Source organism: Stomoxys calcitrans, chromosome 5, assembly GCF_963082655.1.
Source record: "Stomoxys calcitrans chromosome 5, idStoCalc2.1, whole genome shotgun sequence".
Lineage (NCBI taxonomy): Eukaryota > Metazoa > Arthropoda > Insecta > Diptera > Muscidae > Stomoxys > Stomoxys calcitrans.
Window position 1 is genome coordinate 12,817,715 of NC_081556.1, and position 14,966 is coordinate 12,832,680.

Below are 14,966 nucleotides of genomic sequence, written 5' to 3' on the forward strand. Positions count from 1 at the left end.
CCCATAAACGGCGCATTTATTATCCGATCTCGCCGAAATTTGAGACCGTGAGTTATATTAGACACTTGGACATCCTTCCTTAATTTGGCTAAGATCGGTCCAAATTTGAAAACCTTATACCGATCTCTCGATATAAGGTTTTTGGTCATAAAAGGCGCATTTATTGTCCGATTTCGCCGAAATATGGAACAGTGACTTGTGTTAGGGCCTTCGACTTCCCTCTTTAATTTGGCCCAGATCGGTTCAGATTCGGATTTAAGGTTCTGGGCCCATAAAAGGCGCATTTATTATCTGATCTCGCCGAAATTTGACACCGTGAGTTATGTTAGGCACTTGGACATCCTTCCTTAATTTGGCTTAGATCGGTCCAGATTTGGATATAGCTGCCATTTAGACCTTTCTCTCGATTTAAGATTTAGGGCTCATAAAAGGCGCATTTATTGTTCGATTTCGCCCAAATTTGGGACAGAGAGTTGTGTTACGGTCATCGACATCCCTCTTCAATTTGGCCCAGATCGGTTCAGATGCGGATATAGCTGCCATACAACCGATCTCTCGATTTAAAGTCTTGGCCCCATAAAAGGCACATTTATAATCCGATTTTGCTCAAATTTGACACAGTGACTTATGCTAGGCTTTTCGACATCCGTGTCGTACATGGTTCAGATCGGTTTATATTTGGATATGACTACCAAAAAGGCCATTATTTTGTTCTACAAAATTGAACAGTGACTTATACTTATTAGACCTCTCAATATCTGTGTCGAATTCGGTCCAAATCGGACCATATTTCGCTGAAACTGTTATGGGGGCATAAATTATGCATTTTTCACCGGATTATGACAAAAGGTGGTTTACATATATACCCGAGGTGGTGGGTATCCATAGTTCGGCCCAGCCGAACTTAACGCCATTTTACTTGTTTTTTTTTTTTTTTTTGAATCCCCCTCTTTTTCCAATTCAAATCTCAATCGACAACCCTATTTTAAGCTTTATTTCAGACAAAACAGTCCACACAACATTACAAAATTTATGGAGCACACGAACAAAAGGCACTGAGAGTTGAATTTTGTGTTTTACTCTTTTGTTGAATTTCAGTAAGCAAAGACTTTTTTCCTTATTTTGTGATCATAGAGCTTTTTTCCTGCTTAAAAAAACTTACAAATAAACCAGGCGGCTGGGCGCAAAAGCAATTGAACACATTCTTCCACCTTATTTTGCACCGAAATAAAACACAACAACAACAATAATCAAAAAACACACAAATGCAATAAACAAAATTAAGCAGAGTACGACAATTCGTAAAAATAAATGTCATGGCATTGCCGTCGTTGCTGGTAGGTAGTGCTGCCGACGTCTCGGCTGTTAATTTATCTTTACAAAGCTCTCATTATCGACTATGCGAAATACATCTTCACGAAAATGTAATAAATCATCCAAAAATCTGCGGCTACTTTCGTTGTGCAAGTAGGTCATAACAGGTTTTATATTTTCTATAGCTGCCGTCTCCGCCAGATCATTATAGTAGTCGAGCTGCAATAAAATTAAAAAATATAATAATTACTTAGAGGGCATCACTTACTTACACACTGACGGAATGACTTAGCCAGACTAGGTCAATATACACATAAGTTTATTCAAGAAACGCACTACACAAATTTGCATATATGAGGCTAGCTTGGAATAAAATATAAAAATTAGCCAAAAATAAACGAATTGAGAATTTCAATGAACATTTTTTCGCATAACTGTTTGGAGACGCTTTAACAACAATTTTAACTCCCTTTTAAAAGTATGGCATAAAAATCATTATGGTCAGTCATCTTTTATTAGATGCCATCAAGTCATTAAAAGCTGTTCAGCTGTGACAGATTTTTACGTAACTCATGACAATACTTCTTTGCTGATGATTAATTGATATTTTGTCAAAAATATCACTTTACTACGGTTAAGGGATTACTTTTTGTTAATTGAGATTCATGTGGCATACTTACATGCATACGTATATAATGAACTTTTTCAAAAAGAAGATAATAAGATCGCTGCAAATTGAACCTTAACCCTCAAAATAAAGTTTGACCTAGGTTTGAAAAATTCATTTGTTATGATTTTGTTTTTGAAAAAAAGTGTTGCTCTGAGAATGACATTGTCACAAGAATGCCGCTTTGCTGTTCCAAAAGCAAAGAGAACTTATAAAAAGAGAAAAAGTTGGTAATTAAAAATGAGAGAACTTAAGTATAAAAGCCTATCAAAAAATGTGTATTCAAAACCGAAAATAATCGACAGCGGTGAAATTAAATAACATAAGGAAGAAGGAGTATGAATGATTATGAAAATTTGACTGAGTAAGAGAGAGATAGATGGAGAGTTTGATGGAAGAGAGAGATGGAAAGTTTGATGTTGTTAACTTTGCCAAAGAGGATAGAAATAAGAGAGGAATTCAATTTATCTCAAAATTTGACAGCAGATAACAACCTTATAGGTGTCGTTAATTATTTTATTTTTCTTCAAAGCAAGCAACTCTGCCGAAAAAATTAAAAAAAAAATCGAAAATTAAAAGGCCATAAGGCTTATAGGCCTGTAGGCCTTTAGAGTCGCATAATTTGCCTTGTCGGGCTTGGGTGCCTCTGTTGGAATATGAACCCACAACCAGTACAATGGTAATCTGAGCTGATTGGCAACTCTTCTAGTGTTCGTAAATTCAGCACACAAATCTGCATTTTTGAAAAAAATGTAATATTTTCAGCTATGAAATGTTATCACATTTTAGCAACGATTATCGACAAGTGTACAAGTTAGTTTATATGGGTAACCAAAGCTGGGAAGTTCATTTTGTTCCACTCTTTATGGGTCAGTCGAATGCAAGCATTTTCACTTGTTGTTATCCATTTATCATAGCGTATACTTTATATTTTCACTGTAATTAATATCAATCATACTCTCATGCAACAACAACTACAAACTCATCATAATTACTAAAAAAATAAACATTCCATTTATAAATTTTTTCCAAAACTCCAGCCGAAAAATGTATATTAATCAGAATTTCTTTTTGCTTGAAAGAATTTCGAGCCAATATTGACAAATGCTTTACGACCACATAAGCATGCACCATCTGTTTGTTGTAATGTGTATGTGGCTTAACTCAACCCAAATGTTGTGTAAAGGTAGACTTTAAAATAGATCAGGCTAAAAATCAGTTTTTAACTTATATGCAAAGAGAATTTACATAAGGAGTACATTTTACTCTCAGCAAAAGAAAAGAAGAAATTTGTTAGGTCTCTCCCAAATAAAAAAGAAAAGCTATATTGCATACATAAAATGATAAATACAATACAATGCGATGCAAATTTTGTGGAAATGATATCTTTATAGTACAACGAAGTTCTGTATTTGTATCCGGTGGTGGCTCATGTAGTACATCCATAGATAAATTATATATAGAAGAAATTCGCACCTAGACTGGTTGGCGGCGCTTGTGAATATAGATTAATGAGTGTTACCTAAGAACTCAAGCAGAATCCTGACCTCTATCTTTCTTTTATTTATTCTTTTTTTTTTTTTTTTTTGCTGTAAATTTGACTTTTTCGACGGAGCTGCTTGCTTTGAGCTTGACATTTTCTGCAATATTTTGAGAGCACAAACATTTCTCTGTTATTTCAATCCTCTTTGGTACATTTGTCTGCAGGGTTGCCATAGTATGTTTTTTTATAAATGTGTGTGGCCAACTGAAGAAATACATATATTGTGAATAGCAGATGTATGCAAAGAGAATTCATGCAGGGAACAAATTATAACCTTTCAAATTAAGACAGCAAAAAAAGAGAAGATGCTAAGGCAAGCTACCCCAAAACAAACAAGTAAAAAGGCGCTTAGTTCGGCCGAACCGAACTTTGGATACCTATCACCTCGGGTACATATGTAAACCACCTTTCATCATAATCCGGTAAGAAAATGCATCATTTATGCCCTATAGCAGCTATATCGAAATATGGTTCGATTTGGACCAAATTCGGCACGGACATTGAGTGGTCTAATAAATACAAGTCATTGTTCAATTTTATAGAACAAAATATACGTGTTTTTGGTAGCTATATCCAAATATAGACCGATCTGAACCATATACGACACGGATGTCGAAAAGTCTAACATAAGTCATTGTGTCAAATTTCAGTGAAATCGGGGGCCTTTTATGGGGCCAAGGCTTTAAATCGAGAGATTGGTCTATATGGCAGCTATATTCAAATATGGACCGATCTGGACCAAATTGATGAGGATGTCAAAGGGCTTAACATCGCAATATTTCTCAAAATCGGACGAACATATATATGGGAGCTATATCTATATCTGAACCGATTTCGAGCAAACCTTATAGATATTGTGAAAGTTTTCGGGGAAAGCGTTGTACAAAGTTTTGGGAAGATTGGTCATTAAATGCGCTTGCAGTGATGCTAGCAGTGAAAATCGGGCTATATATATATATATGGCAGCTAAATCTAAATCTCTCCAGTAATGTTGAGAGTCGTAAGAAAATCCTTCCTGCCAAATTTCGAGAGAATCGGTTAACAAATGACCATTTTTATGCATTATTACTACAGTAGTGGTGTAGGGTATAAAAAGATGTCGAAGAGCCAAACACTACCCACTGTCCCAAATCGGACAATGGGTCCAAGACTTTAAATCGAGAGTTCGATGTTTATGGCAGCTATATCCAGATCTGAGCGATCTGCGTCAAATTTAAGAAGGATGTCGAAAGGCCTAACACAACTAACTGCCCCAAATTGTAAAATTGGACAATAAATGCGCCTTTTATGGGTCGAAGACTTTAAATCGAGATGTCGGTCTATATGAGAGCTATATCCAAATCTGGATCGGTCTGGGCAAAATGGAAGAAGGATGTCGAGTGGCCTTACACAACTCACTGTGCCAAATTTCAGCGAAATCGGAAAATAAATGCAGCTTTTATGGGCCTTAGACTTTAAACCGGCCGATCGATCAATATGGGCGTTATTCTTGATATATATAATCCGATATAGCCCATCTTCTAATTGAAGATTGCCTATGGACAAAAAAATTAATTTTTGTAAAGTTTCAGCTCAATATCTCTATTTTTAAAGACTGTAGCGTGATTTCATCAGACAGACGGACGGACATTGCTAGATAGTCTTAGATTTTTACGACGATCAAGAATATATATACTTTATGGGGTCGGAAATGGATATTTCGATGTGTTGGAAAGAAATGGCAAAAGGAATATGCCCCCATCCTGCGGTGGTGGGTATGAAAAGTGAAAATCAAATATCCATAAATTTAAGTGAACAAATCGAAAAAAATTTTATCAACTACAAGACCCACATGTTTTATTTACAAATATCTTTGCAATATCTCGGGCATCACGTTTCATGGCATTCTCCACCAAGTAGCGACCAGCTGAGCATAGCTTCGGCAGAGTAGATTGAAGCCTCCACGCTTTACATGGTGAACTAGGATGTCCCCACTAGTATTACATGGAGGTTCAGCAGCAAGCCGTCACTTTCTTTGGGATCCGATCATCACCCCACAATACTCGCCTACGACTGACCACCAGACTTCATAACCTCTGAGCGCCGGACGTTTATCAATCAGAAGAAGGCTGAGAGTAGTCAATAAGCTTGAGGGACTACTCCTCCCGAGCCTCGTTGGAGAATTGCCACTCGCGCAGCATCAGCATGGGTTTTGAAGGAAGCATTCGACAAGGTCAACCAAGCGAAACTATTTGAGGACATCGTCAACAAGACCCTCCTGCCAGGACTGAAGCGTTGGGTCGCCAGTAATTTGTGAAATTTAGGGACAAGAAGTCAAAACATCGTACAATGAAACAGACAATTTCTCAAGACTGGGTGATATCTCCGGCAAAGTTTAACCACTATATATAAAATTTTCAATCGGTTCACAAATAATCCCACAATTTCAGAAATACTGACGACACCTTACTAAAATTTTCAATAACCCATAAATCTCAACATTGGCTATGCTAAGTTTCACGTCCATATCTCTATCCGTTCAAAAATTCCAGAATTATTTCCAAAAATTTTTGACTTCAACGAACTTGCCGCTAATTTTACTGCAAGATATTTTAAGATAACTCCTAAATGTTCAGTTTATAGACCGATTTGGAACATACTTGGCACGAGCATTGGTAGTCGTAAAAGCACACTGTGTGCCAAATTTTAGCCCAACCAGATGAAAATTGCGATTTCTAGGGGCTCAAGAAGTCAAGTCGAAGGACCAGCTATATCCAAATCTCAACCGATATGGCCTATTTTCAATCCTCAATGACCCACCGCTATCGTGATTTCAACAGACGGACGGACAGAAACAACTAGATCGAGTCATAGATCAACATTTCCAAGAAGCCACCGTAGCGCAGAGGTTGGTTGGCATGTCCGCCTATGACGCTGTACGCATGGGTTCGAATCCTGACGAGAACATCAGAATTAATTTTCAGCGGTTGTTGTTGTTGTCACATCTTCATGTGGAGGTACCGATCCTCATCAAACTCCTGAAGGTGAGTAAACTGGTTCCGGTCCAAAGAACCGATCGCCGCGGGAAAAGAGTGGCCATTGTTTATTGAAAGACGCCAATCTGTGCCGTGCGGTGGTTATCCCCTCCTAATGCTGGCGACATTTGATACGGCAGCCATGTAAAAACTACTTCACAAAGAGGTGTCGCACTGCGCACGCCGCTCGGACTCGTCTATAAAAAGGAGGCCCCTTCTCATTGAGCTTTGACTTGAATTGGACATCACTCATTCATATGTGTAAAGAACGGAATGTCTAGATTAGTATAACCCCCATCCTATGATTTTGGGTATAAAAAGAGTACCATAGTCTACGCTTCATCAACGTCTATACAGTTTCTGCAATATACGGGATTTTCGTGTCCCTGAATAACACACTGAACGTTATCAAAAGCCAGCAGCTCTTTAGTACACTTTCGGTCGACGTTAGGCCAGAGTGTTCTGGCTGTCAGGCATGCTTGCACATATTCGCACATCGATTGAAAACCAAATTATATTATAATCTGTTAAAGGTTAAACGGGCAGCCATTAATTAGGTTATATCCCCTTCGAACGATATGTGTGTATTTGATCTCCTGCTGCTTTTCTGTTCATAATTTCGATTTACTGTTTATAACATTTTGTTAATTTATTACAATTTGAAATAAATTATTAATGAATAAATATCATTTCAAATAAATCTGGTTAAACGGCATAGCTATAAGGTAGCAAAAGACCTATAAATTCGGCTAATCATTGTTAAATTTTTCAATAAAGGTTTATATTAGCATAATTAAACAAACAAATACTGCGTTTCTTTCAAAACAAAAACTGTATTAAAATTTTGTATATTTACCATACATATGTATAAAAAAAAAATCTTACCTGATCCTCGCCCATCATGTGAGCTTGACGTTTCCTAAATCCTCTCGCAAAACGTTGATCCATTAATCGGCGTGTATTCTGCAGCATTTCCTCTTTACTGGGGAACTCTTTGTTGCCCTTCCAATATTCCAAAGTAAATCTCGATTGCAAATCCATCATTTGAGCTGCACAAACATAATAGGGGATGCCAATGAACGACATTGTGGGATACTGGATATTAATGACTTGCTTATACAAAGGTTGTACATAATTATCATCAACATGTATGCCACAGTCTGCCGACAGAAAGGGAAATGAATATTTGTAACCGGTGCAATAGAATATAATGGTGTATGTTTCGTATTCGCCATTGGTGAAATAAACACGAGAACCCTCTATGTGGGTGACATCGGGTTTTTGATTTACATTAGGCTTAAATGTGGTTTTCGGTGTCTCCGGCATGTGATGACTGAGTGTAACACGCTCGGCGACTTTTGATATTTCATGACACAAGTCCATGCCACTGGGACCAGCGCCAATAATTAGGACTGTTTCATCTGGAATGAAATATAGGAAAAGACAAAATATTAAAGTTTTCATATGGAAAACCTTATTCAGCCAGGCTGAATTAAAGTTTTCCTATGGAAAACCTTATTCAGCCAGGCTGAATTAAAGTTTTCCTTATTCAGCCAGGCTGAATTAAAGTTTTCCTATGGAAAACCTTATTCAGCCAGGCTGAATTAAAGTTTTCCTATGGAAAACCTTATTCAGCCAGGCTGAATTAAAGTTTTCCTATGGAAAACCTTATTCAGCCAGGCTGAATTAAAGTTTTCCTATGGAAAACCTTATTCAGCCAGGCTGAATTAAAGTTTTCCTATGGAAAACCTTATTCAGCCAGGCTGAATTAAAGTTTTCCTATGGAAAACCTTATTCAGCCAGGCTGAATTAAAGTTTTCCTATGGAAAACCTTATTCAGCCAGGCTGAATTAAAGTTTTCCTATGGAAAACCTTATTCAGCCAGGCTGAATTAAAGTTTTCCTATGGAAAACCTTATTCAGCCAGGCTGAATTAAAGTTTTCCTATGGAAAACCTTATTCAGCCAGGCTGAATTAAAGTTTTCCTATGGAAAACCTTATTCAGCCAGGCTGAATTAAAGTTTTCCTATGGAAAACCTTATTCAGCCAGGCTGAATTAAAGTTTTCCTATAGAAAACCTTATTCAGCCAGGCTGAATTAAAGTTTTCCTATAGAAAACCTTATTCAGCCAGGCTGAATTAAAGTTTTCCTATAGAAAACCTTATTCAGCCAGGCTGAATTAAAGTTTTCCTATAGAAAACCTTATTCAGCCAGGCTGAATTAAAGTTTTCCTATAGAAAACCTTATTCAGCCAGGCTGAATTAAAGTTTTCCTATAGAAAACCTTATTCAGCCAGGCTGAATTAAAGTTTTCCTATAGAAAACCTTATTCAGCCAGGCTGAATTAAAGTTTTCCTATAGAAAACCTTATTCAGCCAGGCTGAATTAAAGTTTTCCTATAGAAAACCTTATTCAGCCAGGCTGAATTAAAGTTTTCCTATAGAAAACCTTATTCAGCCAGGCTGAATTAAAGTTTTCCTATAGAAAACCTTATTCAGCCAGGCTGAATTAAAGTTTTCCTATAGAAAACCTTATTCAGCCAGGCTGAATTAAAGTTTTCCTATAGAAAACCTTATTCAGCCAGGCTGAATTAAAGTTTTCCTATAGAAAACCTTATTCAGCCAGGCTGAATTAAAGTTTTCCTATAGAAAACCTTATTCAGCCAGGCTGAATTAAAGTTTTCCTATAGAAAACCTTATTCAGCCAGGCTGAATTAAAGTTTTCCTATAGAAAACCTTATTCAGCCGGGCTGAATTAAAGTTTTCCTATAGAAAACCTTATTCAGCCAGGCTGAATTAAAGTTTTCCTATAGAAAACCTTATTCAGCCAGGCTGAATTAAAGTTTTCCTATAGAAAACCTTATTCAGCCAGGCTGAATTAAAGTTTTCCTATAGAAAACCTTATTCAGCCAGGCTGAATTAAAGTTTTCCTATAGAAAACCTTATTCAGCCAGGCTGCATTAAAGTTTTCCTATAGAAAACCTTATTCAGCCAGGCTGAATTAAAGTTTTCCTATAGAAAACCTTATTCAGCCAGGCTGAATTAAAGTTTTCCTATGGAAAACCTTATTCAGCCAGGCTGAATTAAAGTTTTCCTATGGAAAACCTTATTCAGCCAGGCTGAATTAAAGTTTTCCTATGGAAAACCTTATTCAGCCAGGCTGAATTAAAGTTTTCCTATGGAAAACCTTATTCAGCCAGGCTGAATTAAAGTTTTCCTATGGAAAACCTTATTCAGCCAGGCTGAATTAAAGTTTTCCTATGGAAAACCTTATTCAGCCAGGCTGAATTAAAGTTTTCCTATGGAAAACCTTATTCAGCCAGGCTGAATTAAAGTTTTCCTATGGAAAACCTTATTCAGCCAGGCTGAATTAAAGTTTTCCTATGGAAAACCTTATTCAGCCAGGCTGAATTAAAGTTTTCCTATGGAAAACCTTATTCAGCCAGGCTGAATTAAAGTTTTCCTATGGAAAACCTTATTCAGCCAGGCTGAATTAAAGTTTTCCTATGGAAAACCTTATTCAGCCAGGCTGAATTAAAGTTTTCCTATGGAAAACCTTATTCAGCCAGGCTGAATTAAAGTTTTCCTATGGAAAACCTTATTCAGCCAGGCTGAATTAAAGTTTTCCTATGGAAAACCTTATTCAGCCAGGCTGAATTAAAGTTTTCCTATGGAAAACCTTATTCAGCCAGGCTGAATTAAAGTTTTCCTATGGAAAACCTTATTCAGCCAGGCTGAATTAAAGTTTTCCTATGGAAAACCTTATTCAGCCAGGCTGAATTAAAGTTTTCCTATGGAAAACCTTATTCAGCCAGGCTGAATTAAAGTTTTCCTATGGAAAACCTTATTCAGCCAGGCTGAATTAAAGTTTTCCTATGGAAAACCTTATTCAGCCAGGCTGAATTAAAGTTTTCCTATGGAAAACCTTATTCAGCCAGGCTGAATTAAAGTTTTCCTATGGAAAACCTTATTCAGCCAGGCTGAATTAAAGTTTTCCTATGGAAAACCTTATTCAGCCAGGCTGAATTAAAGTTTTCCTATGGAAAACCTTATTCAGCCAGGCTGAATTAAAGTTTTCCTATGGAAAACCTTATTCAGCCAGGCTGAATTAAAGTTTTCCTATGGAAAACCTTATTCAGCCAGGCTGAATTAAAGTTTTCCTATGGAAAACCTTATTCAGCCAGGCTGAATTAAAGTTTTCCTATAGAAAACCTTATTCAGCCAGGCTGAATTAAAGTTTTCCTATAGAAAACCTTATTCAGCCAGGCTGAATTAAAGTTTTCCTATAGAAAACCTTATTCAGCCAGGCTGAATTAAAGTTTTCCTATAGAAAACCTTATTCAGCCAGGCTGAATTAAAGTTTTCCTATAGAAAACCTTATTCAGCCAGGCTGAATTAAAGTTTTCCTATAGAAAACCTTATTCAGCCAGGCTGAATTAAAGTTTTCCTATAGAAAACCTTATTCAGCCAGGCTGAATTAAAGTTTTCCTATAGAAAACCTTATTCAGCCAGGCTGAATTAAAGTTTTCCTATAGAAAACCTTATTCAGCCAGGCTGAATTAAAGTTTTCCTATAGAAAACCTTATTCAGCCAGGCTGAATTAAAGTTTTCCTATAGAAAACCTTATTCAGCCAGGCTGAATTAAAGTTTTCCTATAGAAAACCTTATTCAGCCAGGCTGAATTAAAGTTTTCCTATAGAAAACCTTATTCAGCCAGGCTGAATTAAAGTTTTCCTATAGAAAACCTTATTCAGCCAGGCTGAATTAAAGTTTTCCTATAGAAAACCTTATTCAGCCAGGCTGAATTAAAGTTTTCCTATAGAAAACCTTATTCAGCCAGGCTGAATTAAAGTTTTCCTATAGAAAACCTTATTCAGCCAGGCTGAATTAAAGTTTTCCTATAGAAAACCTTATTCAGCCAGGCTGAATTAAAGTTTTCCTATAGAAAACCTTATTCAGCCAGGCTGAATTAAAGTTTTCCTATAGAAAACCTTATTCAGCCAGGCTGAATTAAAGTTTTCCTATAGAAAACCTTATTCAGCCAGGCTGAATTAAAGTTTTCCTATAGAAAACCTTATTCAGCCAGGCTGAATTAAAGTTTTCCTATAGAAAACCTTATTCAGCCAGGCTGAATTAAAGTTTTCCTATAGAAAACCTTATTCAGCCAGGCTGAATTAAAGTTTTCCTATAGAAAACCTTATTCAGCCAGGTTGAATTAAAGTTTTCCTATAGAAAACCTTATTCAGCCAGGCTGAATTAAAGTTTTCCTATAGAAAACCTTATTCAGCCAGGCTGAATTAAAGTTTTCCTATAGAAACCCTTATTCAGCCAGGCTGAATTAAAGTTTTCCTATAGAAACCCTTATTCAGCCAGGCTGAATTAAAGTTTTCCTATAGAAACCCTTATTCAGCCAGGCTGAATTAAAGTTTTCCTATAGAAAACCTTATTCAGCCAGGCTGAATTGAAGTTTTCCTATAGAAAACCTTATTCAGCCATGCTGAATTAAAGTTTTCCTATAGAAAACCTTATTCAGTACCAAAATCTCTTAAATAAAACCCTTATTTTTAGCTTACCCTTGAAACGTTGAGTATTCTTATAATCATGACTGTGTATTTCTTGACCCGTAAACGTGTCTGAACCTTTGATTGAGGGATACAAGGGGGTATGATAGTGTCCGTTACATATCATTGCGTAATCATACATAAGAAAGTCTACACTTCCGGTTTGAAGATTTTTGACCACCACCTAGATTGGAGTAAAAATTTGTATATATAAACGGTCTACACGCGCCAATTAATTCCTTATACCAACACTTACCTGCCATTGATTATTTTTGGGCATTATTCTGATAACATAATGCAAAAATTTGATATGCTGCCTTAGCTGATGCTTCTCACAAAAATTGGCCAAAAAGTTTTCTATGGCCTTGGAGGGTACATATGACTCTTCGTAGCCCTCAATGGCAAAGTCGGGATAGCCCATAACCTCTTTGGGTAGATTTGTACGCAAACCTTGATACATGCTGCTGTGTACATCAATGCCATATTTATTGGTGCCCACTTCGTCTGTATAGACCCAGGTTCCGCCTATATCGCCGGTCTGCTCATATATGGTTACTGAAAAACCACATTCCAATGCACGCCGAGCTGCACATAGACCTGCTGTTCCGGCGCCTACTATTACTATTCGTTTCATTTTCGCAACTGAACATATTTTTCCCTTCCATTGAATGAAATCGTTTCGCCTAAAGTATGAGATTACTGGGCTTGGCTGGGCCGGTCTGACCGACTGACTGACTGATAACCAGAAACAAACAATTATGATTAAATGCAATTAAAAAATGAGAATGGAATTGATAAGAAGAACATGGAATACGGTCATACAGTGTCTGATCCAGCTATCTCGCCCATAAGGCGAGAGATGCTAATAGTCCCACACTACTTGGTGATAGTACATTGAACGGGAAACAAGATAAACCTGTGTGTTCTACGTAAGAACGTTCGTTGGCATTAAATGCTACGAGGGGTATTTAGAGAATTTTAGTTATACAAAATGCTCTACGAGAGTCTAGGGACTGCATACGACCCATGGTAGGAAAATATTGTTACTAGTTTTCAATAGAGAAAAGGGGAAGGAAATTTCCCTTGAAACGTCTTCTCTTCTCATAGCAGAATATGTAGAGTAGAGAAATTTTACTTTGCTGAGTGCCTCACACCAGCCAGCATTACGGAGGGGAAAACCATCACTAAAACGTTTTCTAATGTTTTTGCCAGTATTTAATCCCAGACCTTTCGCCTCTTAAGGTGACTCGCTCGTCAATGCATTGCGGTGGCTTTCAAAGAAAAAATATGGTTAGAGTAGCACAAGATACCGCCATCTGAGTAATTATAAGGTCACGAGACTGTCTTCAAATCCTGCAACTTGAAACTCAATCGATAAAGTTGTGATTGTGCATGAAATCCCGTCTGTTGGACGAAGAAACGATTCGAGTACAAATTTTCCCATGAACATCCTATTAAGGAACAGGAGCAAACCTCTCACATATTAAGTTTTAAGCTCAATGATAAGGGGCCTCCTTCTACAGCCGAGTCCGACTGGCGAACTACAGTGTGACACCTCTTTGGGGAGAAGTTTTTACATGGCTGTCATACCATGTTTTCAAATGGCATAGTTCCTCACAAATGTCGCCAGCATTAGGAGGGGAAAACCAACGCTAAACATTTTTTCTGATGTCCCGCCAGGACTTCAGGCGTTCAGCGTCATAGGCGGACACGCTAACTTTTGCGCTACGGTGGCCTCCAAACGATTCGAGTTGGCAACCCTAATTCGGTTCATTATCTTGTAGCAGCAAATGTTTGCACTCGTTTAAATTTAAGCAATCCTAGAATTGGATACTAGACTCAGATAAGCTGTATACACGTTCTAGAAGAATGTAATGGAAAAAAAGAATGAGACAGATAACCAGACACCACTGCACGGTGCAAGAAACACAAAAACAACACAGAAGACAGAAGAATAAGAACCTTTACCGGCGAGAGTGTGGTCCAGTCAACCATTTAAGACCTCAACAGAACTCCAGAATGACAATAGAAATAAGTGTCTGGATATAATTCAGGCAAGGGAAGAGGTGTTCACCAATTGTCCTGTATCTTCTAGCAAATGGGAGCTAGTGACACAAAAGTTGCCCAATCGTCTTTAACTCCTTCTCGTTCCCGCACATCTTGCAGATGTGTTTTGAAATGTTCTACATAAGCCTGGGGCTCAATTCTATTTCTATGAAAACACAAAAAGAGCATATTTGATTCCTGTTTTGGGTAAACACAAAAATAAATATACATTTTGTCGGCATGTTTTCATATGAAAACATTTTTTCATTTCATGTTTTCATAAGAAGAGAATTGAGCCCAAGCACTGGTATTTTATCCAGAACATCGTTCTACTAGATAGATGTAATTTCCTCACAATTCTCGCTCTATTGCACTGAGTAGAACTAAACTAAAATAGGGCTAATATCAGAGATAGCAATCTCAATTCACTTAAGAGAAAACTTCTTATACACCTCACGTTATTGCTGTCCCACCTTTTGGTGTCTGTAATTGAGATCAAGTTCTATATTCGTCCGCCTTTTGAAAGCAGAAAATTTTCTTTCTTTTCTTGTTTCACAAACTCAAGATCACTGTCAATTTCATTTGTGCCCATGCCAATGAATTAAAATCACATTGATGTTATATTTAGATTATTAAAATAAATGTGTTTTGGTATCTATTGTTGGGAAAGGTTACAACTGCTGCAGAAACTAAAATATTTTATTATACATAGGTACGGCAAATTCAATCAAAAATTCAAGCTCCAACAACAAGAAAGTTGAACTGTCTGCATAGAATCTTTACTTCTGCTGTCATAACTAAACTTTTTTCTCTAAAGACAAAAT

The 14,966-nt window shown here is 37.1% G+C and overlaps 1 protein-coding gene across 1 annotated transcript; it reads right to left on the minus strand.

The window, feature by feature from the left end:
* Window positions 1-976: 976 nt before the first annotated feature.
* On the minus strand, window positions 977-12,821 carry LOC106083414 (senecionine N-oxygenase). The gene is made up of 4 exons (XM_013246376.2): window positions 12,353-12,821; window positions 12,109-12,280; window positions 7,424-7,959; window positions 977-1,533 (listed from the first exon to the last, which is right to left on the minus strand). The coding sequence occupies exons 1-4, from the start codon at window positions 12,728-12,730 to the stop codon at window positions 1,366-1,368; spliced, it is 1,254 nt and encodes a 417-aa protein (XP_013101830.2). The 5' UTR covers window positions 12,731-12,821; the 3' UTR covers window positions 977-1,365.
* Window positions 12,822-14,966: the final 2,145 nt, after the last annotated feature.

What these genes read in the sequence shown, in the direction of transcription:
- LOC106083414 (XM_013246376.2), bottom strand. Translation starts at nt 12,730, where the DNA reads ATGAAACGAATAGTAATAGTAGGCGCCGGAACAGCAGGTCTATGTGCA. An exon ending in GAATACTCAACGTTTCAAGG is followed by an intron (nt 7,960 to 12,108) that starts GTAAGCTAAAAA and finishes ATTTCATTCCAG; the next exon opens with ATGAAACAGTCCTAATTATT. An exon ending in ACATGATGGGCGAGGATCAG is followed by an intron (nt 1,534 to 7,423) that starts GTAAGATTTTTT and finishes ATTTTATTGCAG; the next exon opens with CTCGACTACTATAATGATCT.